This window comes from Perognathus longimembris, chromosome 22 (assembly GCF_023159225.1).
Source record: "Perognathus longimembris pacificus isolate PPM17 chromosome 22, ASM2315922v1, whole genome shotgun sequence".
Taxonomy (NCBI): domain Eukaryota; kingdom Metazoa; phylum Chordata; class Mammalia; order Rodentia; family Heteromyidae; genus Perognathus; species Perognathus longimembris.
In genome coordinates, this window is record NC_063182.1 from 24140591 (window position 1) to 24167956 (window position 27366).

Here is a 27366-nt window from a genome sequence, read left to right on the forward strand (position 1 = left end):
TTAATCTTATACACCAAAGTCAAATGGAGTGAGAGCAGTAAGGCAAATCTTATACACCAAAGTCAAATGGAGTGAGGGCAGTAAGGCAAGATTGGTAGCAACACCAAGCCTACACCAATAAAGTATTTTGTGATTTTATTTAAATGTGCCATTTTTTGTATTTCCCTAGCATTCAAAAATGGTCAACTTCAAATTCTGGCAATGTAAAATGTTATGAGTTCTATGAACACTTGAGAAATTACTGGACATTTTTTAAAACACTGAAATTTCACTACACTTAATATTGTCTATTTTTGGCTCACCACTGTAAAATATAGTTATCTACATGTGATCAACAATGGTTTCTGTAAGAGCAGGCCTAGATTAAGAACCTCAGGAGAGTGCAGAGGGTCACAAGAATGGCAGCTGCTCAACAGCTTCCCCTATGGAGTTCTCTTTGGTTCATTTTACACTTCTGGTTAGTTTCCACAGTGCCGCTTTCTTTCATAGGGAGTGGAGGTTGGCAGTACTTCCCTGTGACATCCACTTTCACACCCAAATTGGTCTTCATAGATTCCCATTGTGTGCACTTCAAAGCAACTTGCCTTGTTGGCAGCTCTAAGTGGGAACTACTAGTCTTTCTTTTCTTCACTGTTCTTTTCTGGCTCACACACAACCTCCCACCAAAAGCTGCATCTGTAGAAGAGACTACATCCAAGAGATAATACCATGAAAAAGTATGAAGAGAAGCCCAGGTGGCCACCTTGCAAATTTCCAATGTGGAAGCCTTCGACCTCTCTGCCCAAGAAACAGCTAAAGTCCTAGAGTAATGAGCTTTACAAACCCTAGGAGCCTCTTTACCTTAACTACATACGCCTCCCTAATACAATCCCTTAACCATCTAGCTAAGGAACTCTTAGAAGCCATTTGACCCCTCTTAAGACCCCCTAAGAGTACAAACAATCTTTTAGAAGATCTGAAATCTTTGATTCTTCTGAGACAAACCCTAAGTGTTCTTCTTACATTCAATTGAAGCAGCCATTGCGCTTTGTCATTGCTAGGGCTAAAGAAAACGGAGGGCCAAGACATATCCTGGTTTAGATAAATCTCAGATGCCACCTTTGGAAAAATCGAGGAACTGCCCGGAGAACAACTTTATTTTGAAGGAGCATTAGAAATGCACCATAAATCAAACCCAAGGCCAATCCATAGAATATCATCACCTGACACAAACAGAGTAAGATAATATAAAATCAAATAGCATCCTATCCTTCTCTAAAATGATGAAATTGGAAAACTAAAAACCACATTAAAACAAGATCAAATAAATAAAAGTATTAAATATCTTTCACTTTCTAAGAAAATATGTTTTGTTTTCTACAAAACCTCTTCTTCACAGTCAAATTATTATGAGAACTGCCAATCTGGTAATGTTGACAATATAGTAGCAATCATCAAAATAGGAAATAATATATAAGTAGTTAATCATTTTTATATTTTATCTACATGATGTTACGCATTTGAATGCTTTTAATCCTTCTAGATATTTAAAAGTAAAATCTTTGCTTTCGCCATATTGTTTGGGTTGCCTAGATATAGTGGGCAACCTTTACCTAGTTAACAAAATATGGTCATTCAATACAAACAAGAAACCAGAGGGCTTGTTCTTTCTTCTCTCATTCTCTCCCACAAAGGACTTTTTAAGTAAAACATTAACAATCAAGAATATTCCATAGTTAGTTAAGATCACTTTGGTTTCTTCCATTATCCATTTCAAGGATAATGAGGGATCCATTTCTTTTTCTTCCTCATTTAAGAAACCAATGCCTTTGATATAAATTTATTAATTAGGGTATGCTGAATAAAACATTTAATGTTTTTCTTCACAATTTCAAGATCATTCTTTGCAGAAATCTATTTGTATAAATTTGTGTCAGATTAAATGACTTAGCTTCCTTACAAAATGTTATTTTCAACAACAATGTATATCTATATCTATCTATCTATATCTCTCTCTATATATATTACTAGGGATGTCTAGCACACAGACATTTCTTACACGTGTTCAAAATTTCTTTTGTAGATGGTCACATTTTCATCAACAAATATGTTTGTGTAGTATACTATTATTGTCATAGTAAAGTTGCTTTATCTGCCACCAATATGGGGTAGGACCAATATGACCAATATGGGGTAGGACAATATTTGATGTATAATTATATATTAGTTTTGTTCAGTTTTTGCAAGAATGGTAACTGTTGCTCTCAACTACACAGCATTTGCAATATTCCATATTGACTGATCTTAATCGCATGTGATTGAAGAAGCCCTTTCTTTTTTCTTCCCTGAAGTCAACAAGTTAAATCTTCACTTCAATTCTTGATCGTTTCAGTTTTTAAATTTGTAATGGTTTTGTAATGCAATTTTAATGTTGAAATTGTTTTCCTTAAGAAGAATAAAGTCTTAGAATTGATATAGATTTCCAATAACCTGGTCAAGTATCAAAGTAAGATGATTCCAAATGGGTAGTCTTAGATGTCTTGGGATTCATTCTGTTTCTTGATCTTCACAAAACATCTAGTAAAGAGGTGGAGGAGATATGCCTATCTTAGCTAGGCAGGATAAATGACCAAATGTCAACTTTTGGAAGCACCAAATATCATCAGTAATTAGGATGCAATTTTGCTCTATATTGACTTCTATTACCACATCTAGTAAACTTAGTAGGAGTCAATTCATTTGCTAATTGAATCAATTTTTCATTTTTTTTCATGGCTCATATGAGTTTTATTCTGAAAATCTTCAAAGCATGTATGTAATGCCACCAATGCTCATAACAGCCATAGGAAGCAGTTGTCACTGACCTAAGTTACAGTGAAAAAAAAATCTGACATGAAGAGAAGTTAGGAGATGTAGTAATGATGTTGAATTGGGCATACTATGTCTGCACCAAGTGCTTTCTGCTTTGTCACCCAATAGAAGGAGCATCATGTATGTGATATAAAATTAAATACTGTAGATGTTCAGAGAAGGCAAGAATCCCTATAAGAATGGATACTTGATATTGGGTAATAAGGTAAGACTCAAAGAGATGGAAAAGATGAGAAGAAGTATATTCCAAAGAGAAGATATGTAAAGAATGTATTGTTATATCACATTTGTAACTACTTTCAACGTCCCATGTGTATCTGTAGCTTCTATTATTGATGATGTTCTTGTATCACCTTCCTGTGGTTGTACTAATTTTTCATTCTTTTATTTACATATTTTTAATACATTTGCTACTATTTTAATCTTTAAAAATCTATAATCTACCTTTTTGTATTCTTCGAATTAGCTCTATAACTGGGAAAATAATTGTTATGGCTTGGGTATTTGTTTAAATAAGCTCAATAAAGTTTTATGTGTTGGAAGCTTTGTCCTAAGTGTTGTAGTATAAAGGTGGCTGGATATTTAAGAGATGGATCCTAGAAGATCAGACTGACTAGTTTGTTTAGTTTTGTTTCTCTTCCTGTGGCTGTACCCTCGCTACCACTGTATTACATCCAAGTACCCTGGATACTGTTTATATGGATATTAGAACTGGAGAAGGGAGAGGTAATACCAAAATCAAGAGACAAAGAACAAAAAGACAAACCATTCAAAAAAGCAACATTTAGAAACAATTTGGTGTAAACCAACTTCACAACTCTTGGGGGAACAGGGGAAGGGGAGGAGGAAGGGGGAGAAACGAGGGAGGAACAAGTAGAACAAGAAATGTACTCACTGCCTTTCATATGAATCTGTAAGCCCTCTGTATCACATTTTGACAATAAAGAAAAAAATAATAAAAGAAAAAAAAAGAAATGTTCTCAGAAGAACCCTCATCAGAACCATCATCACACCTTCACCATATAAAACTGTGGGCTAAATAAACCCCTTCCCTATACAAATTATACATGTTCAGGCATTTTGTCATAGTAATAGAGAATGGCCTAATATCTACAGAATTTATTGTCTAATAATCTCAACCCAAGCTTAACCTGAAACATAGAATACTAGTGAACTATGCTTAATATAAAATAAACTCCAGCCTTTGTCTTTTAGAAAATGTTTGCTTTTTCTGGGTAGATGTGTCTGGTGGAGGCAGGAGAGAGTTGGCTCTTTATTTTTGATCCAACGTATGAGTCTATGACATTTAATTGGAGAGTTAAGTCCATTAATATTGAGAGTGAGGATTGAGAGATGATCAATTGTTCCTTTCATTATAGCTATCTTTTTAAAGGCTGTGTCTTCCCTATTCTTGTCCTAATATCCCGATTTTCTATTGAGGGGTTCATTTCTCTATCTGTATTGTGATCTTGATTATTTTCCATGTGTACGACATCCTTGAGGATTTTCTGTAATGCAGGTTTGGTGGACATATTAGTACAGGTTTAGGCTAGTCACAGCAGAGGATCACAAGAGCCCAATAGCTATGCCCTTATGAACACATAAGATGATGCTAAGTGAAATGAACTCCATGTTATGGAAATGAGTGTTATATCACTGTTATAATTATTTTCAACATGCCATGTGAAACCATAGTTTTTCTGTTGATGATCCTATCACTGTATCTCATCTGAGTACCCTGGATACTGTATATACTGGTATTAGAACTAGGGAAGTGAAAGGGAATATCAAAATCGAGAGACAAAGGATAAAAAGACAAACAACTCCAAAAGCAATAATTACAAAACCAATTGGTATAAACCAACTGAACAGCTCTTGGGGGGAGAGGGAAAAAAGGAGCAGAAAGGGGGGAAATGAGGGAGGAGGTAAAAAATTGTACAAGAAATGTACCCACTGCCTTACGTACGAAACTGTAACCCCTCTGTACATCACTTTGACAATAGATAAGTAATTATTCAGAAAATAATAAATAAATAAACTCCAACCCTAGAACTATGAAAGCAGTATTATATAAGGCAAAGTAAAAATAAAGCAATACATAAACAAATACATTGGGAATGCTCAATATAAGTTTTACTAAGATATTGGGATTGTGGTCTGAAATTTTTAAATTATTCATTAATTTCTTGCCTTTTCCATTTCCTTTTTCAGATGGTATATACTCCATTGGAATGATATTATGTAGAAGAGGACTTTGTACACTTTTTGTAAAAATAAAAATCCTTATTATAGTTATCATAACAGATAATATACAGTAAACATATTAAATAGACACATTATGCCTTGGAATTCTACCATGAAGGTTAGAACATTTCAGCACACATGGCAAAGCATTTTTCAATGAAAATTTGTAAATACTAATGTTAGACTAACATTAAATAATTTAAATACAATTTTAACAACTCATATTTGTTGTTTGCAATATGCAACACTTCCATTTATATATAGTCATTCAATTGTCACAGTTTTACACAATATTGAAATCAGAAGCATTTAATCTTAAAAAGCATATACAAAAAGAAAACCAATGCAATCCTCCATGATTATTTAAAAGCTGATATGAAGACTAACATTTTTCTGTTGAAGATCATTTGGTAAAGGAAGTACCAGTAGATCATTCAATGTGCTTACTCTCTTCATAGATCAGTTTTGTTCCTTGAAAAAATTGATCCGAGCTGGTGGCTTATGCCTATAATTTAGCTACTCAGAAGCCTGAGATCTGAGGATCATGGTTCAAAGCCAGTCCAGGCAGGAAAGTCTAGAAGACTCATATCCAATTATCTACCTACCCAAAAGCTGGAAATGGAGCTCAAAGTGGTAGAGCACTAGCTTTGAGCACAAAAGATCAGGGACAGCTTCCAGGCCCTGACTCAAGCCCTAGAGCCAGCAAACAAAAAAGATCTGATGTTAAATAGTTGATTTGCTGATTTGATTTGTCCAAATCTTAAAAACAAAAAGTGACCCAAAAGACAGATAAAAAATGAAATGTGCATTATATTTACAGAATTTTACTTTGTAACTGTTTTCAAATGTTGGTATAGATTCAAAGTAGAATGAAGCAAAAACAAATAAATTATAGATTTACAAAATAGTATCTTACCTGAAGACTTCCTTGGCACTTTAAGTGATGAAAACATTCCTTGAAACAATTCTTGAACCTTAGTTTCCAACTTCAACAAGGATTTTATGAGGTATGATAAGAACTGGAGTTCGTCAAAGGAAAGAGATAAGTCTCTTCCTTTCTCTGGGCCTCTAGGAGTAACTATGAAAAGAGATCAGTAATATTGTTTATTGTTTTTCCAATAAGAATTAGGATGATCGATATGATTGCAATAAACATCAAACTAACAAGATGCTCCAAAATTAAAATCAGTTAGCTGGGCACTGGTGGCTCATGCCTGTAATCCTAGCTCCTCAGGAGACTGAGTTCTAACGAAAACACACACACTGGCACGCACACACGCACACACACACACAACCAATTAAAGAAAGTTGATTCATTAATAAGCACATATAAAAGTTTCTAGGACAATCTTTTCTTCTGAAAAATGGGGATACAATTTATGTCTAATGAAATTATGGGGCTGGGGATATAGCCTAGTGGCAAGAGTGCCTGCCTCGGATACACGAGGCCCTAGGTTCGATTCCCCAGCACCACATATACAGAAAACGGCCAGAAGCGGCGCTGTGGCTCAAGTGGCGGAGTGCTAGCCTTGAGCGGGAAGAAGCCAGGGACAGTGCTCAGGCCTGAGTCCAAGGCCCAGGACTGGCCAAAAAAAAAAAAAAAAAAAAAAAAAAAAGAAAGAAATTATGAACAGTTCATTTTCTGAGCAAAAAGCAGCAATAAATTTTTGTTGTAAAAAAACCCCATACCTTACACAATTCTGATTGTTTAAGTCTACCAACTTGAATGTAATTATGAAAAAAGGTCACAAAGCAGAAACATTCCCCAAAATGGCTGGTCTATATTTTTTAAGTGTCATGTCAAAGCCAGGGACAAGGGGCTCATCCCTGTAATCCTAGCTACTCAGGAGGCTGAGATCTGAGAATCATGGTGTAAAGCCAGCCCAGGCAGGAAATACTGTGAGACTCTTATCTCCTATTAACCACTGGAAAACTGGAAGTGGCGCTGTGGCTCAAAGTGGTAAAGTGCTAGCCTTGATCTGAAGAGCTCAGGGACAGCGCCCAGGCCCAGAGTCAAGCCGACAAAAAAACTGACCAAAAAAAGTGTCATGTCAAAAAATAAGGGCCAGGAAAGACATGATTACTGAAAATACTACATGATTAATGCTTTATTTTACTATAAGACTATTATTGGAATAATTTGATGAAATTTGAAGTCTGCTAAAATAATAGTAATGTAATTATTACATAACTTTTAATTTCTTGATTTAAATAACTTGTAGTTGTGAAAAAGAACATTTCTGGTTTTAGAGAATACATAAAACACATTAAAATATAAATAAATAAATTTTTGTAGTCTTTCAGATCAAGGAAAATAATTTTTATGAGAAGAGACAAAACATAAAAGGTAGATCTGTGGCAAAATAATAACACTTAGAAAATCTGGTTAAGAAGGAAAATTGAGAATTGTTAATATTATTCTGGCAGATTTTTACAAAAAAAAACCTTTAGCAGGTTATATTAAAAAATCAAATGGAGTACAACATTCATAACTCTTCAAATTCTTAATATGTGCTGTGTCTATGTCTTTAAAAATAACAAATAAATTTGTTAGATATAAACTATGTAATTCATGAAATCATGTTTCAAAAATCAGTTGTCTAAATAATCATATCATCTATTATCTGCATGAGAACAGTTCAATGTAAAACAGATTGACGTTTTCCTTTTATGATTGTGCTACTAGTCAAGTCACCCTATTGTTTTATTCAAATAGAAAACATTATTTTTAAGAGTACAAGGAATGCTCACTAATTAAATATCAATAGCTTCAGTTTGTTGCTTTCATTTCAGATGGACATTACTTAATGGTAGTTTCAACCATGATGCCATGGTTAAGGAATCTTCTTATTAATAAGACTTCTTACAATAGGTATTCAAGGAATGACTTGAGAACTAATTATAAACGAAAAAATTTGTGAGCTTTTACAAAGTAAGCATAAAACATTGTTGGAGAGGAATATTGAGTGCTATAAGAAATTGTCTGATGACTACATAGGAAAAAAGATTACTTTCATTACATGGATATAGAAGGAAAGTTCCAGAAACATAACAATTTTATAGGCAATCCACTTCGCTTCAGTGAAATATTTAATTACTGCACTCAAATATAAGTCATTATGATACAATATTTCACTGAGGACCAAAATGTAATGATATCTTGCAGATGATATGATAAAGATATCTACTAACTTGAACCATTAAGTCAAATCTTGTTCTTAAAGAGATTTCTTTCAAAAGCTTTAACAAATCTACAAATATCTACAAAAACTCAATTTCATCCCTTCATTAACCTTAATCTCACATTTATTGAAACCTGTTTCTAAACAGCCTTACTTACATCTACCAATCTTCCATAGGGATAACAGGGCACATAACATGGACAGCTAGAGGGGCTGGGAATGTGGCTTAGCAGTAGAGTGCTTGCCTAGCATGTGCAAAGCCCTGGGTTCCATTCCTCAGCACCACATAAACAGAAAAAGCCAGAAGTGGATTTGTGGCTCAAGGGGTAGAGTGCTAGCCGTGAGCAAAAAGAAGCCAGGGACAGTGCTCAGGCCCTGAGTCCAAGCCCCAGGACTGGAAAAATAATAATAATAATAAAATGTACAGCTAGAAATAGAACTATGGTTCTGTCAGAAGTTTTACCCAAACAGGAAAAAAAAGACTTATTCTATTTAGTCATTAGCTGATTTCCATTGGGTCTGCTTGATTTATTAATTTATTTTAAGCTTTGCTTATGGAGATAAGGGATTTGTTTAACTTTCCAAATCTGAAAATCTCTATTGTACTAAAAATATTTTGAAAAACATTCCCAATGACTGTAAAAATTATTCATAGTTCTTTATTAAGCAAGTTACTCAATAGTTTGACTAGAAATTAAACAAACTCGTGAAATCTTTGTTAGCTCAATAAGTAGGAAATACTGTAACTATTTATAGGGCAAACAAAGAAGTACTCTAAGAAAAACCTTTGAATCAGCCTGAGTGTTACTTGTTTAAATTATATAGGGTCTGGGTCTATCTACATGAAGAAGCCTTACCTTCATAACCTAGAGTTACAAAAATGCCAATATTGAAATGCAAATCCTTTTTAATTCAATGACTCTTTATAACTTATTAATGAAAGAGACAAAATGATATGTATGACCTAAATCTAATCATTTTTTTTTCCCAAAGAAGCAATGATTATGGTGGAAGCCCATTAATTAGTAGTCCTTATTTCCTATCACTATTAGCTCAGTGTTTTCCCAAGGGGTATTATAAGGATTCTTAATTTATGGGGAAAATAATTCAGTGATAAGTTCATTTCATGAAAGGCCAATTAAAGTAAAATTAAACACAAAGGATGGAATGGCATTTCCCAAACTTATTTGACTTATTTCCCCCTCAGTATCTCACAGGAGTAGAGTCCTAATCACCATACCTTAGTTCACAATTCCTATCTGCTGAAGCACATCTATTTTTCTGTCTCTTAGACTCTTCACACCTAACCATATTAAAAAGGATTTTTTTCCCAGCAGAAATTCCCTTTTATATTTTCCTTCATTAAATTAATTTCTTTCCCTCTTTTTTTTTTTAAACATGATTTCTGTTTGCTCCATCCTCACTTTCAATCAGCAAACCTTATCCCTAGAAAACTTCATCAGGATCATATCAATCCAACAACCAACTTTCTCATCTAAGCCAATGTGGCCTTTGTTTCTTTATCATTAAATTATCTATCCATCTATTTATTTATTTAAATTACTAGGGAATCATCAGACTTCCAAAAAGGTTTGGGCACACATATTTATGGGCAGGTAACTATGTTTGGCCTACCTGCCAGTCACTACTGAAAAATATCTGAATACATTATTGTTGTTTTTACATGGAGTTCTGATTCTTAGGAAATATAAATTTCATTTAAATATCATTAACATTATAAGGAAAAAATTACTACTGATTATCAATGAAAATAAACAGCTACCCAGCTGAGGTGCTTTTCATTCCTTCTATGAAACTTCCCGTCACCACAGGGATCACAGGTGCACACCCCTGCCTATGGAGACACAGGGATCTTTGTGCGCTGGCTGTCCTGGTGCTATGATCCTCCCAATCCCAGCTCACTTTCAGCTGAGATGACAGGCATGCACCACAGGGTTCAGCCATGGGAAAGAAAGGCTCATGGAAGCGTTTCTGCCTGGGCCAGTGGGGAATGATAATCTTCCCGTTCTCTGCCTTTCAAATAACTAGGATGGCAGGCATGGGCCACCTGCACACCTGTAGGAAAGTCTTTAAAGCACATTTTCTATACATTTGACCTGAGCAGAACAGCTACTCAGAAAAAAAAAATCATCAAAGTTGTTTAGACACACATCATCACAAATTATTACCGTGAAGCCAGAAACTATATCATATTATTAATGCTATTTTTGTTTTTTTCTATATGCACTGTCTCAGGCCCCAAATCAGTTCTCACAAGGTATGCACTTAAACTGGATCAGTAAAAAGAAAAATGAATGAAATCATCTAAGATCTAGAATTGGCTAGATTTGGCCCCAAACCAAGATTTTATACCTAAACCTAAAATGTATTCTTGGAAATAATAAATACTTGTTTATAAAGAAAGAAAATAACAGTTTCTTACAAATAGTCTGACAAGAAAGATTTGAAGATTACTGGCTAAGAACTTAATCAAGCATATTGCTGAAAGATATGATTTTTGTGTGTTAAAAAGTATCATTTAGGAAAAATTTCACCATAGATTCATATGCACTTATTCCCAAAACTCTATTCCTAAAATTAAATATATGTATGTGTGTTTACTTTCATATATAGAGATATATTCCTCATGATGAATATAGATTACCAACATATATTTAAAAGTGTTTTTCACCTAGTGGCTGATTGAAAAAATATTAGCTTCATTGTCTTCAGGTAAAATTTAGCATACTTCCCATAAATATAGAGAAATATTAAAGCTCCTCTCATTTGATATGCAACAAAATAACATTTGGAAGATATATCAAACTCTAGCTAATTCAGATGAACCATGAAAAATATCCAGGCAGTGATGGAAAGTACACATATAATTTTCTAAAACCATTAGCAACATAATTCTTGTTAATAATAGCATTAAGATACTGGAGAAAATGAGAAGCTACAAAACTCAGATAATCTGAAGCTGGTAGATCAGTATAATAGGATAAAGAGTGCATATTTCAGGGTTTTTTTTTTTCCAAGAAAAAAGAACATTAGCCTCCCTGCTATTGACTGTAAATGGATCCATTTTCGTTCAGGAGGTATTCTCAGTGCCGCCAGACAAGTGATGTAAAAAGGGGTGACACACAAATGCTATTGAAAGTCTTATTATTTCAGATGGAATTCATGACACAATCCAAATGGAATATATTTGTTCCAGTAAAGAAAACTTTTAAACAGCATTATAATTTGAAGTCAGCAGGAGCTGCATTAGGTACAAATAATAAGCAGTACTTTTCTCAGGATCCAAGTCACTTCCTGAGAGCAGGTGGGACTTGGAACCACTAAGGGGCTATCAGAGGCCTGGAGGATGGCTGGGCCTCCCTGAATGCATGATTCCATGGAATCCCAGCAGGGAACGAGGAGAATGCAAACACCACAACCTTGAGTTTGTACAGAACCTTCTTTGTCATGAAAGCCTAATAGGTAGCTGGAAAATCTTGGCAGATCTGCAAGCAATGTTTTCACCACATGCACTAAGAAGAAATTGAAACTGTCTTTTCCTTTTTCCCCAGCATTATCTTTGTAACCTCTACTTGTTTTGCAAATTTATATGACTAAGAAAGTATTTGTTTTCAGAAGTGAATACATTACTTCTCTTCTGAAAAGGATTTTGTAGGTACCAAAGTAGACAAGGTACAAGGAAATAGTGAATGAGTAAATAAATGATGGAAAGAATGACGTGGTTATCTATGAAGTTGTGTGGAAATAGGATCTGATAAAAGCTGAATACAAGGAAAATTCGGGCATCCCACAGATGCCAGCACCCTTTGTGTATATGGTGAGAATGTAGAGAAAGAAGCACAGTCTGGGAGGCAGGAAGTGTTGTATAAGTGGTAGATATTAGTACCATCTCCTCTGAGAAATCTGCCTAGACCCCAATCAGATTAGACTTTTAATCCTCATCCATATTCCTTAATACTTTGCCTCTCACATACCTTCAATATAGCATTTACTGTGTCACATTATAGTTGTTAATTTGGGAGTTGTCTCCTAAAACTTTAAGTTCCTGACAGGCACGGATTTTTCCCCCATCATTATTGTTTTCTCATTGCCCATTGCCTACATGAATGATTTCAAAACACTTTCATGTTGTTGTCAGAAATAAAACTAGTTATTTTAGCTCATTTCATTCAGCTTTATTCCTTCACATTTTTATTCATGTACTTAGTGTGTGAAGATTTGTTTCAGGTTAATTATGTATTTATCTTTAAATAATTTTATTTCATGTTAATGTCTGTATACTACTTTAAATAAGAAAGGTTTGGAAAACCCCTTAAGTGCTATATTAGAGACCTCCTTTTTCATAAGTACTTTACATATTATTTTAGTTAATAGATTCCATCTATAAGGTTAATATTCATAAAGTTGCAAGACCATCCATTGCATCTCTATTATGTCAATTCTTTGGCTTTCTGCATTTGAGGTGTATACATGTGTGTTAGAATCTACTATAAATGCTGCATCTATGCCCACAGAACCAATGTTTTGTACATAATTCTAAGAGGTGATGGCCTTAGTGTTGTATTCATTATTTGGTTAAATGATCATGACTTGTCTGAATTCATCAGAAGTACTGGATCCCATTATGGAGAGCTGTAGTCGTGACAAGGGTCTCCTTTTCAAGAATAGGTTCAGTCTAGCTTCTACCACATAAACTTCTATCACTCTTCTCATGTTATAAAATTCATTATCTTAAGACATACTACATACTACATTTAGTCTATTATAACACAGACTCTGAGGAAGATGATGACAATATACCTTCTACAACTGTTTTAGAATAAAGTAATTCTTATGCTATCCTTTGTACTCATTACTAGTGTTAGTAATTGTTACCTAACAAGGAGATTCATGGACAGGCTTTGTGTATTCTCAAAACCCCATGTGACAAGGAGGTTTTGCCATTCCCTCTGAAGGGCCCAGAAAGCAAATATCCTTTTGTTTCACATGCCAAGAGAAACCTAAGTTGCTGCAAAGGGCAAAGATAGAGACACCTGAAGACATTCTTCTGGGTCAGTGAGAAAACTGAAAAGAAATCGCTTATATAATTACCCTGGTTCCCAGGTGAATACTGGCTCCAAGGAATGTTACCTAAACTTGCTGTTGAATGATAACAAAATTCTCTCACATTCTATTCCATCTTTTCTGGCTAAAGTTGTCAGTATTCATTAGCAAGAGATCTGACTTCTTTCACAATTACTAAGGACATTATAGTTTTGCCCCTCTCATTCATATTCATATATATGTTTATATATATGTTAATTTCTTAGTGCTTTTTTAGACATTGAACATGAACAAGAATATGTGAATCTTGGCAGGATCACAGTTAATTGGAGATACTAATCAAAACTGGGCCATATCCAAACATAGCCAGAAGACCCACTACAGATGCTTGAATACTTTCTTGGCTGTCTTTTCTTTTGTCTTATGCTGGTTTAGCTTCAAGTTGTAAATACCCGGATCTGCGGACCATTTCAGGGAACATCTCAATATAAAGACAACTTTAGTGTAATGAAATGGGTTTTAAATTTTAAGCACAGTATGCTAATATTACATTATTAATGAAATATCTTCCTAATATCCCTTTCTCAGTCTCAAATTCTGCTGGAGTTCAGTTAATTATATGTCTTATCATATGTGTTACTTTATCTTATCATAGAAGTAACCTATAGGAAAACTTAAACTAAGCTAAGAATTCATTTTTACTATAGCCTCAGGTTGTAGCTGAGAACTGATATTTCATTTTTAAAGGAATATACCATGACAGGCAAGTTACATTATCAGCTCTTAATATAACATGCTAAAATTAATTTTTAAAAATTTAGCACAGGAATAAAAATAATGCCATCATCAAAAAGATGGATTTAAGTTAAGATACCTGCTGACTGTGCTTTCTAATATATTTTCTAATTGAATCATAACCTTTTCAAAGAGATTATCCATTTTTCCTTTTAAAGGATAAGATTCTTTTCATACTTTCTTTTCACCAAGTAGAAAATTGTAATGCCAATGAATGAATGTATGTTAAAATTACTCTGAAAAGAGGTAGCTTTGATGATAATAGCTATCTTATACCCACCTGCAAAGTTATCCTAATGAGCATATTATTCCATCAGAAGACAGTGTAGGCCTTAGAGATAGACATTTCCCAGGTGTGATGGCACTTTGTCTAGTAAACTTTATAGTTACTTAATCTTTCCTTTTCAGCTGTCTTCCTCACTCTAGAAGATACTATGTCAAGCTGGGTGCCAGTGGCTCACTCCAGTAATCCTAGCTACTCTGGAGGATGAGATCTGAAAACCAAAGTTCGAAGCCATTCTGGGCAGGAAAGGCTGTGATACTCTTATCTCCAAGTAACTAGCAAAAGGCTGGAAGTAGAGCTATCACTCAAGTAGCAGAGAACCAGTTTTGAATGTAAAAAGCTAAGAATGGGTAAGAAACCAACAACCAGTAGTTGATTTTTATCTTTTTGAGATAGAAACAGTCAATATGATTCCTATTGTTCTGTTGTAATTCACTTCAGGGAAACATTTTTAAAATTGAAAAGCTAACTAGAAAATACATGCAAAATTATGCAAGCTAATGTTTTTTACCATACAGTCAAATGTTAGGCTTACTTGATTTTATAGCAAGAACATAAAACTTTGTTTAATGAGTACAAATATTTTTAAATTAACAGATTTAATTTTGGATTCAGTGTTCTCCATCATTGGATTTTAATGAGAAAGAGCATGTTAGTACATGGAAAGGGAGGAAAAGAGAAAAGCAGTTAGAGGCAGGGAGAAAGCTGATCCCCTCAATCAGAGGTCAACAATGTAACAGTTCATGGGTCCATAGCCTATTAGATACCAACTATGAGCCAAACCTAGTCTTTTCTCTTTGTAAATGCACACAGGAGAAACTCGAAGAACAAGTATAAAAAAAAAACATGAAATTCAAGGTTCAGTTTGTAAATTTTATTGGCACATAGACATACCAATTGCTTATATGTTATTTGTAGTCACTCTGTACTACAATGGCAGAGATGAAAGAGGTATCTATGGCTTGCAAATCCTAAAATACTTATTCACATAAGCCTCAGAAAATGCTCCTCAACCTCTGCCCTAGAAAAAATAGGAAAGGACACAAAAGAAAGCAACAAATCTGTTGATACCAAAAAAGGAAGACTGTCTAATAACAGGTACAAATTAAATAATGAAAAGGAGATGAGAGTAATGATTACCAATTATGGAACCTATAGCATATAGTTAAAAATAAATCCTTTGAAGTGTGTGTGTGTGTGTGTGTGTGTGTGTGTGTGTGTGTGTGTTATTTCTAATCTTCACCAAAGCAGTATTATGGAAACTAAACTAAGACTCAGAAAAGATAAATTTTTTTTTGTCTCTAATCAATAAAGTGAAGAAACCCTTTGGGCAAATAAGCAATGACACCAAACTGCAATTGAACAACAAAGTTTTCAGTTCAGGAGTTGATTGCTACAACAGTAAAAAGTGCAAGATGCTGGAATAATATGAATACCTTTTGGTAGTCAGTAAAAGACAGTGTATGTATTAATCCACCTTATCATTTATACAAATACATTTGTTTCAAATACTGAGATAATAATAGAAAATTATGTAATGGTTACTACATGCTAAGTACTGTAGTAAGCACTTCCCACATAATGACATGAATTCTTCAACCTCAGTGAGGAAAGCATGACTGATAGCACTTATTTCCAAGGCACAAAGAGGTGCAATAATTTGTGCAAAGTCACAAAGTTTATAAGTAACAAGTAGGACTTGATATAGTAGTCAGTTTAGCCCCAAACACTATAACATCTATCAAATGCATTGGCATGAATCAGAATGACACGGAAAGCTTGGTAACACAAATTCCCTGACCTGTCACCAACAGTTTTTGTTCACTGAGCCTGGAATGGAGCCTAAGATATTTTCCAGTTTGGTCCAGAGGCTGCTGCTGCTGCTGCAAAGTTGAAAAACACCCTTCAAACACCATTGGTCTACTACCCCTCCATTATTTCTTGGTATTCCCACCCATGCCTCTCAGTTTCATTTTTATGGTTTGTCCCCTGGATAAACTTTAACCAAACTTCACGGTTAGATTTCTGAAGGAAAAAAATGTTTTAGATTTCCTTATATCCTTCTCCCTGTGCAGGCAATCTTACACATCAATGGACAAATTCTTCTTGTTAAACACCTTGCGCTAGTTACCTTTCTGCTCAAAAGCCTGTAACAATAATACAGTATGTAATGTAAGCATCAAAGACTAGCTTCAAGACTCTTGGTGATATCACATTATTCAATTATTTGCCAATTTATGTGATACCTGAGTTTTTCTGGCCAGTATCTCTTTCTTCTTGCAATAACAAGTTTATCCCTTGGCCAATAGGAATTCTCCTTTGAAACTTTTGGAACAGAGGAGTCAGGATGTCAACATGAAGCCGACAGAGCCATATAACCCCCTCCCCCTCCACCGACCCACAGTGGAAAAACAGTCATCCCATAGGAGAAAACAAAGTTGAAAATGAACTATAGGTACAAAGCTATATTTCTGGTGCTTGGGTTTGGAGAAATCCTTTCCTACCTGAAGTTGTTTAAGTCTTTTTCCCATTGTACGAACTACTCTATATTCTTACTTTAATAATTGTCCTTGCAACTTTAGAGTTCTGACTAATGTCTTCATCAATTATTTATAGAACAGTTCATAATTACCAGTCACATTTCTCCTTCCAATAAGCATCTGACACTGTGTGTCTAGACTAAAAGAAAAAGCTTTTCCCTTTCTTTCTGCCCATGTGGGCTCTATTTATTGGCAAACTTTCAGTCCAAATCTTCATGAGGTATTCCTGGCTTGTTCTCTTTTTATACTCTCTGACTTCCTAATACATTTAAAGTCACAAACAAATCACTTGGCACTAATTTGATATGGTCTTATATGCTTTCCTACTCCTGTTGCTTTGTAGGTCAGTTTCATATACCTAATACACTTTAAGGGACTTTAAAAACACCACATGGAATCAGGATTTAAGTTTATTTCTAATTGCAAGGGAAAATATACATGAGAAAAAGTAGTTTCCTCAAATGAAATATTAGGAGTTGATAGGTCCAGGGCTGGCTGGAAGAGAAGGTGGAAAGTTGGCCTGAGTTTCAGAAGAAGGTATCAGATGCAATTCTCACATCTCAGTGGTGAGATAGAAGAAACAAGAATACCAGAGAATCAGGCTCTGCTTTTCTTTTTGTTTTCCAAATAAACCCTATCTCCTGTTTACATACCTCACTTTGGAATTCTGTTTCAGAGGTTACATTTTCCCTTGCAAAGAGGAAAACACCAGGAAGCAAAGGGTTTATCACTTCCCCTTACCTATTTCTCTAGGTTTTGCCTACCCTATAGCCAACACAGCTTCTTTTATGTTGGTGACCCCAGACTGAAGTCAGAAGGGACCCCTACTCTGCGATCAGTTTCTTTCCAGAACTCACAAAATGCTTGTCTGAATGACTCCCAGTAGCTTTTATATATTCATATTTTACTGATTGACCTACATAGGAGACAAATATATTATCCTTTTTTTGCAATTTCCACTAATCTTAATGAAATATTTCTAATAGTAGGGGCTCAACTAATTAGCTACCAGTATAGACCATTATACCTCCAGATACTGATTTAGTTCAAGAAAATGGCTCAGTTAAAATAGTATGCATTGAACTCCTGGCATGTGTTATTCAGTGGATTGGGTGCTGGAGAAAATAAATAATACTTGCCCTTGAGGTGCTTAGAGTCCATATGGGAGGACAGACCCCTAATTAGATATTTTAATAGAATATGCTAAGAGCCTTGAGAAAGGCATATGGAGATGCTGTGGGAGCGTGCATGGATTAAGGGCTCTGGCTCTGAGAAAGCTTCCTAGAAGAAATGACACATGAGCTGTCAGAAAGCATGAATGGGAATTAGGCAAAGAAGGGGAGGAATAGGATAGGAGGTGGTACACATCGCATCGGCAGCAGGACTTTCTGTCAGTTCAGTATTTTACTGGAGTGAAAATGAGGTGGAGAGAGGCATGAAATGAGGCTGAGGAGGCAGGCACTAGGTCAAGGAAGGTCAGCTTTCCAGCACTGAGTGCTGAGACTTTATGATGACAGTGATGAGCCACTGAAGGGCTCTAAATCCCGGAGTAAAGTGTGCTCGGCAGATGTCATAGAGGAAAACAAGAATAAGCATAGGGAATCCAATTAAAAGTCAATGCATAATCATTTTGAACAGCCTAAATGAGAGATGATAAAGAGCTAAACTGGGCCTAAAAGGAATGAGCAGGAGCGGAGAGATTTTGACAGATGTAGGTACTGAGGGTAAAATGAAGAATCTTGATTGCTCAGCAACACACATGCGCATGCGCACACATACACACAACTACACATACATCAGTGATAATTTTGATGGCTGGGATAGGCAGAAGAAACTGATGGTAGTGTGTGGGGGTGATTATTAGTGACATGTTTGGATTGAGAACAAGAAGCAGGAGGAGGGAGTGGTGAGAAATTCTGGTGTACCTCCACTGTGTGTGAAGGACCTGTGGAGCATGAAGGGGAACAAATCAGCAAGCTTTTAACTATAGAAGTCTGACTTTCCGGGTGAGATCAGTGCTGAGCTCTATTTAGCCATCATACATATATAGTGACTCTAATATGTGGTCATAGTCAGGAAGAAAAGCAAGTGAGACGTCTGGCTACATTTATCATATTTAATTTAGTTTTATTTTATGACTTAATTTTTAAATTGAAAACTGTTAATGTAATACTTCTTCAGTACTGTAAGTGAACTGTTAAAATATCAAATATTCAGCCTTTGGTCATATAATCATGCTTGGAAACAACCCATTAATATATTATAGCAAGTTACCATGTAAACACAATTTTTTACATTATATATATATATAATTTAGTTTAAAATTACAGGTATGTAATTGTATATATGGATATGTACCATATACAAGTGTGTAGATATATGCATATATATTCATGTTTTAAATAGATATAAAAGAGCTTTGAGTGTCAGATATGAAATCTGTATTAATACCAAGCCCATATGAAGCAAGATTTTTTAAATTATCATTTAAATTGTCACTCCATCTTCTAAATTCACTGATGGACACACATAGAAAAACTCTGTACAAGGACTTATTGCTGCTACTTGGCAAAGCTTGAATGCAAAGCCTGGCTCCAAAGCTCCTAAGAGCTATAGGACTTTACACATTCGGTACATCTCCATCACTGTCGCTCCTCTCAGGCCTCTGCAGCAAGAACAGGATAGCTGGCAAGACAGCAATAGCCTTGATTATCCAGAAGGAGGCAGGCAAGCACAGGGATTTCAATACTTATTTTAAAATCATAACTAATGAATCAATATGTAAATGAATAAACCCATTAATCTCTAATTCTTTTGAATAATTGTAGTTAAAACCTACAGGTATATTCAGAGAATAACTTGAAGATTGCCCTCCCCCTGCGCACACACACGCGCGTACACACACAAACATGCACACACACACACACACACACACACACAAAATTAGCTTATTCTCTGATCCAGCAATATTCCTCCCTGGAATACAATTTTCTATGATAAAAAGTATACAAGGAAAAGAAATTGGGAAAACCCAAAGGTCTATCTATACAGATAGTTAATTAAATCATTGAATAAATGTGTAATCCAATACATAACTTGCAGCTTGTAATAAGAATGCAAATTTGTCATTTTATCATTTATTAAATATTTTGTTATTAATACAAAAGAGATCCATGATATAGTAGGTTACAAAAATATTGCACAGGAATGTGTAGAATGTACATATTTATTTGTGGAAGGACATACAAAGAACATAACAAGGACTACTTAAGTGTGCTAGGGAAGGTGAAACAGATGTAACACTTTTTTCTGTACAGACTATAAAAAATTATACATCTACACACTTATATGTGTGTGTATTTACATAACTGTAGTGGGATTGTATTTTTACAGCATCAGACAGAAATGATTATGCATTTTTATAAGAAAAATATAGTGTTTTTCTATCTCAGTGATTTAAAATCTAATCAGGTCATTTAAAGTCAGCTATTTGCAAATGCCTCATGGTACACCTGTATTATAGTGTCCCATGATACTGACAGAAGTCAGACTTAACTGAACTGGAGTGGGAGGAGGTCATTAAACATGAACTAAAGAAAGCAGATTGAGGAACAGTATGTCTAATTTGGTCTTATTTTTAAAAATTAAAAGTATGTGCATTAATTTTTACATGGACAAAAGAAAAGTTCTAGACCATTGAATGAAATATGAAAAGCAGTGGTGACTATAAGCACAGCAACCAGAAGACTTTTATCTTATATATCTTTAATGTCCCAATTTTTATAATAAAATGCATTCATAGTTCTTTAAATTATTAATAATTAGTAATTAAGTAGTAGATCATTTTATTTCAGATCTTAAATATCTGCTTGGGATGTAGAGTAGTTCAGCACTTGCCTAGGATTTGAAGTTCGAGAAACCCAGCAAAACACACATACACACACACACACACACACACACACACACATATACACACTACAGAGTTTCAAATAAGAGGTTTAGAGTCAGGTATTAGGGGCTCATACTTATACTCCTAGTTACTCAGGAGGCTGAGATGTGAGTAATGCAATTTAAAGCCAATCCAGGCAGAAAAACCCTGAGATTCATATCTCCAATTAACCAACAAAAAGCCCTAAGGGAAGCTGTGGCTCAAGTGGTAAAGCACTAGCTGTGAGCAAAAAAGCTACCCACAAGTTCAAGGCTCTGAGTTCAATCCACAGTACTAGCACAAAGGATGAATAAATAAGAGATTTTAGTAAGTATCTAACACCATGGAACCTATAAATGTACCCATGAAAAAATTTCAGATTCATAATGTTTATGAAATACATAATTTGTCATAACATTTCATGATTTAATGATAATAACTGTACTAAAATATACTTGAATGTATTTTCAGAATTTCTATTTTTTTCTCTTTCTTCCCATTCCCACAATGTAACTCTAGACCTTTTTCACATAATTTCCTAAATAGCATTTCCTAGAACAATCTAAACAATCTCAAGTTATTACGTCTTTCCCCTTGCTAGTACCAAGAAAGTTTCCTAAAACGTTTTTCATCAATTTATATTCTTTCTGAGCAAAGAAAATTAAACTAGGGCTCCAGAAATGCTTCCACTGTACATTTTCGAGGGAATCCATCTTGCCTGGTCGCATTAATTTTCTCATGAACACACAACTTTTGTTTTTGTTTTGTGTTGTGTTGTTTTTCTACTATGACTGAGAAGGCCCCTGCAAAGATTGCACTGCCCTGCAAATCAGGGTGCAGATGGCCCTGGATATATAGTTGATAACAGGAATGTCTCATTCAACTTCAACTCTTTCCATAGCACTCAGAGTATTACTTCCCCATCACTGGGCAATTATCATTCCAGCTTCTAAGCGTGTGTTCATGTCTTAAGTAGTCTTTCTTCTCTTGGTTATCTTTAGAGAAGACCACCTCAAGAACCTGATTTCTTTTAAGAATTAAAAAGGGATGTTTTTACTTGGTTGGAAAGGAAATGTGTCTTCCTAAGGAGGAAGACCTACTTATTTTCTTTTTTGGGGGGTGGGGGGAGAGGGGTTAAAGATTGAACCCAAAGCCTCAAGCATTCTAAGCAAGCACTACTGTGCTATACCTCCAACACTTTCACCTTTTGTTAATAATGACAGGGCATTGCGAATGCATACAAGTGGAAGATGACTATGCCAGCCTGTGTGTCAAGGGAAATAATCACAGGCATGTACTTAGAAGAAGAGAGTGTCTTATTAGATTAGCTTACAAGTCTGTGGAGCAAACAGGAGTATGTAAGAGACTTTAAATATGTTAAATAGGGCTTCAGGTATAGCTCCATGACATATCAAACACATAACTAGCAAACAATGAGGCCCTGGGTTTGATGCCCAGCACCAGAAGGGAGGGAGAGGGAGAGATATAAAGAGAGAGAGAGAGAAGGAAGAAAGAGACGGAGGGAGGGACAGAGGGAGGGGGGAAGGAAAGAGAGAGAGAAAGAAAGGAAGAGAGAGAGAAGGAAGGGAAAAGAGAGAGGAAGAGGGTATTAGACTTAAGGGTCAAGTTTCAAGATTGAATCAATAGTATAGCTTAATAACTAAGAGCATAAAATATGTTCTACCGTACCACCAGAAAAAAATGGCTATTTCAAATTGTGAAAACAGATAACAAAGCCACTCTCCTTGGATGACTATGAAAAGTAGTTGCATTCAAATTATTCTAAAATTAAAATGAAGATGGCTCTATCTTCTTTTTAAGATTCATCCTGAACACTAGAAAAAGGAAGAAAATTAAGGAAAGAAAACCAACTTGAACAGAGGCTTCAACTTCTTAAAAGGACCAAGTTAATGACAAAAAAAAATGCTATATGTAGTCCTGAATAGGATAAGTTTTAACTAGAAGTAATTTTCCCCAAAATTCTAATTTTATTACAGGTTAAGATTTTAACACAGAAATCTTTGCCATGATAGTGAATAACCACTATATATTTATTTGGGGGAAGGCAGGGGTGAAAAACAGCAATAATCAAAATTTGTTGATTCTATTGTTCCCAACATTTGCCACTGCTGGGAAAATGCTCTTTATGCTCTAACTACCATTGCACACTTCATAATTTGCTAATTAGCACTTAAATTTCCCTTTGCAGCTTAGGGCTCAGGAAACTTTTTTCTGCCAAGGGCCAGTTGGATACTTGTAACATAATTATGAGCCATATAAAAACTATCAGTACAGGCAGATAGATGCAGCAGCTGAAGAAAAGCATTATGTGTCTGTCCTGTTCTGTACCAAAGTACCATATATGGACCACAGGCCAGATGTTTCCCACCAGGCTACCTTTAGCTATTCAGTTTTTTAAAAATTAACTAATGACCTATGGACAATACCCATACAACACAATAAGGGCCTTATGCAGTCAACTAGATTATACTCTGTTAATAACTACAACTTTGCCAGGCACTGGTCATTGAGCCCTGTAATCCTAGCTACTCTCCAGGAGGTTGAGAGCTGAAGATCGTGTTTCAAAGCCATCCCAGGCAGGAAAGACTATGAGGCTCCTATCTTTAATTAACTACCAGAAAACTGGAAGTGGTGCTGTGGCTCAAAGTGTAGAGGGCTAAGCTTGAGCAAAAGAGCTCAGGGACAGCACCCAGGCCCTGAGTTCCAGCCCCATGACCACACACACACACAAAAAACATAAGTAACTACAACTTTTCAAACCCTTTTAGACGTATGTAAATCTAACTCTAACAAAAATGCAGGAGATTATGTTTCTTTGGGTGTGGCTCATGGTTTCACTCATTGGAAACAAGTAGTGCTTGTCTAGGATAGTCCTAGCAGAGGAGCACAATAGCTCAATAGCAATGGACACATGATCACATAGATGATCCTAAGCAAAATGAACTACAAAGACTTGGAAATGAGTGGTTTGTCTTTGCTGTTGTTATTTCCAACATACTCTGAAATCAAGCCTTTTTCTTTTGTCTTTCTTCCCCATGATTTTATCCCTGATATCACTGTAATTGACTTCAGTACACTGGGTATTGTATATTTGTTTATTGGAACTAGGGGAGGGGAACACCAAAATGGAGAGACAAAGGGTACCAATGCAACAGCAATACTTACAAGACAATTGTTAGCATTTCCCTAGCCTCAGGTCCTCAGCTCCTCCCACTAGCCCCCAGATCCACCCATACCTAATGAGCCACTGCGGATCCGCTGAATCTGAGACTTTTACATTGTCCCATCCCTTTGCCCTCTTGATTGTTAATTCATTTGTGTTCTCTTCCACCTGCCAGTAAGGTTAAATGATGATTTGATTTGATGGCACTTGGATCTCATTCAGTCTGCTGTTCTCTAAGTGTTATAGCAGAACTCTGGCAAGTATTTGGTCAATTCACAACAAGTTACAGGTAAGCTCTATTCCTATTTTTCTCCTGTTGCTTTAATTGGAAATAAAAAGGGCTTTTATGGCTAAGACTCCTTGGATTGCAGTTCGAAGCCAGCCCGGGCAGGAAAAAAAAATATACATCCCTCTAAAACTCTATCTCCCAACTAACCAGCAAAGAGCCAGACTGAAAGCTTGGCTCAAGAGAACCAGCCAAATGCTGAAAGCGACACCGTGGCTCAAGTGGTAAAGCACTAGCCTCAAGAAGAAGTGCTCAGGAACAGTGCCCAGGTCTTGAGTTCAAATCCCGTGAATGTCAACTGGGACAAGCTATCCAAACAATGAGCACCTAGACCTTCAGAGTGAGGTCATTCCTGACAATGAGGAACCATGAAGAAGAGTAAGAGGAGATGAAGTCTCATCTTAAATGGAGTCAATTTAAACTTGCCCTTTCAAAATTAATCAGAGCTGGGAGATCAAGAGGAATAGTTGTTTACCCACCTCATGTCCATACCTGTCCATTTTCCATCTGGACAGAAACTTACATTCTTGCCCTTGTTACTTGATATATATATATATATATATATATATATATATATATATATATATATATATATATATATATATGTGCCTCTGACTGGTTACTCCCAACCAGTCCACTATCCCTAAACACTTCCTTCCTGCCCCTAGTCAAGTTATTCCTCCTTCCTTGTAATGGGCCACAATTGGGTTTATGTTCCAAGTGGAACTTTTCTGGCTTGTGTCCAGGGTGTGTTCTCCCATGTCATTCATGTTAACTGGTCCTGGGAACTTGTCAGCCTTTTGCCTGACCCTTTTCAAGTGTCTTTTAACAGGATAACATCCCTCACCCAGGACGCCACCTGGGAACTTGCAGTTCAAGGCCATCCTCTTACTACACTGCTCTGCCCAGTGCAGATCTGGACCCTGAAGACCCCAGACCTAGTGACTCCTTGATGTGCCCAAGCTGCAGGAGGTAGCCAGAGGAGACCATGACAGCCATTGGCCCTGATAACCATTCTCGTGGAAATGATGAGAACCTTTACCAACCAAACTGTCAAACTTCTTGGATGGTACCAGGCCAAATGACGAATCAGGGACCCGACTACTTTGCCCCTTTACAGCAGGAAGTAGCTCCAGCAGAAACAACTTCCGTCCATACTCCCAGCCTGGTACCACTCCTCTGATATTAATAAACAACAAATGGGGGAATGTTAGCATTTCCCTAGCTTCAGGTCCTCAGCTCCTCCCACTAGCCCCCAGATCCATCCATACCTAATGAGCCACTCCTACTCACTACCTAACTTCTTCCCCTTTACCCCCAGAGAGTGAAGATGCCTCCTGGATAAGGTGCAGACACCACGTAGCTCCCTCTCCTGTGGGAGCTATGGCCCCACTAATAAACCTCCTTATGAACCTTCTTCTCCTGTCTGTGATTATCTCTGCATGGTCCTCTGGGGTGGCCGATACCTATGCTTTCAACAATAAGCTGTAAAACAACTGTACAAGTCGTGGGAGGGTGAGGAGGGAACTGGGGAGGGGGGAAGGTGGGAGAAAAATGAAGGAAGAGTTTGATAAGAAATGTACTCACTGCCTAACATATGTCATTGTAACCCCTCTGTAAATTACTTTGACAATAAAAAAGTTTAAAAAAAAAGAAAATGCAGGAGCTATATTTTGATTATTCTAAGAATCCAAAAACTCTGAACACTTTGATCTGTGATATGAAGATTATGATCTACAATCTGAACCTTACATGCTACATGATTAGGATTCAATTTAAAATATTTAACATGAGTTGAAAACAATGAGATGTTCATTCCTATCAAATGGATGTCAAAGAGGCAAAGTATAACTATTGAAGGCTAAACAATTTCACTTTTATGTTAAATTTTCAGAGATATTTGGAAGCATGTGGTCATATTTCTTTTGGTGAAGGACATAATTACAGAAGATGAAAGTTGGCTTCTACATTTTGTCCATGAATTTCAGTAAAAGCTTCAAATCTAGAGATAAAACTTTACATTAAAATATATTTTCTTCATATTTACACACAAGAGAACGTAACATTGTTAAATGTTTCTTCATTTTTGTGGAACTATGGAAATATCATGACAGACTATTAATGAAGTGGGTTTCTATTATTTGTATAGACTATACTTATTATAAGTAGTTGTACAAAGGGGTTAGACTGTACTTACAAATAGCAGTGCTTACCTAGTCTCTAAGCCTGAAAACATGCTATATTTTATTTAAATAAATCAATAAAAATTTAAGTATAAACTTATATGGTATGGATTGTAGTTCTTCTGATGATGAAAGACATGATATGTAGATAACAATAAAAATGTGTGTAGATTTTATAGTTGCTTGCTACTATCAAAGGATAAGTAATGCACACAAGGACAGAATGCCAAATAAATGAATATTATACAGTTAAGGAAAGGATTCCAAAGTATTTTATAGTCTCAATAAAAGTAAAAATTTATTTTTACCAAATTGTCAAATTATTATTTCTGATTAAATCTATTTTATAATACAATGACAAATTACTTTTTAATCTCTAGGCGAAAATAATTTAGATAAATGAAACACATTTTTAAAAAAATGAAAAAGGCTAAGCATGCAGCTCAGTGTTAGAACATTGGAGGCCCTATATTTGATCTTGTTCACACTAAACATTCAGACATGTAGAAAAATAAATAAAAAGAGAGAGGTAGCGAGAGAAATAGCAAATCTGAATTTAGTAAATCAATCAAGTAATTCCAAAGCCTGATTTTCGATTTATAGTAATCCAACCAAAGATTTAAGGAAGTCATACATTTTTTAAAGTAATTGTAAAAATATAAAATTGAATGTCATATAAATAAAAAAAAAACACCAAAATTCTGTAATCAGAATGAGGCTTGGATTAGGCTAGTTGGAGCACAAGATCACAATAGCCCAAGGGCTATACCCTTATGAACTTCACATTATGGAAACAAGTGTTATATCATTGTTGTAATTATTTTCAA

At 35.5% G+C, this 27366-nt stretch overlaps 1 protein-coding gene across 7 annotated transcripts in view; it reads right to left on the reverse strand.

Annotated features, from left to right (window-relative positions):
* Nucleotides 1-27366, reverse strand: part of Kiaa0825 (KIAA0825 ortholog) — a 393831-nt gene that overhangs the window by 292803 nt on the left and 73662 nt on the right. For 6 of the 7 annotated variants that reach the window (XM_048331257.1, XM_048331259.1, XM_048331256.1 and 3 more), the window contains one exon: nt 6011-6172. The exons of the other annotated variant lie outside the window; for it this stretch is intronic. In XM_048331257.1, the coding sequence (XP_048187214.1) occupies nt 6011-6172 (162 nt within the window). The remainder of the gene's footprint in view (nt 1-6010; nt 6173-27366) is intronic. 7 annotated transcript variants of the gene reach the window in all.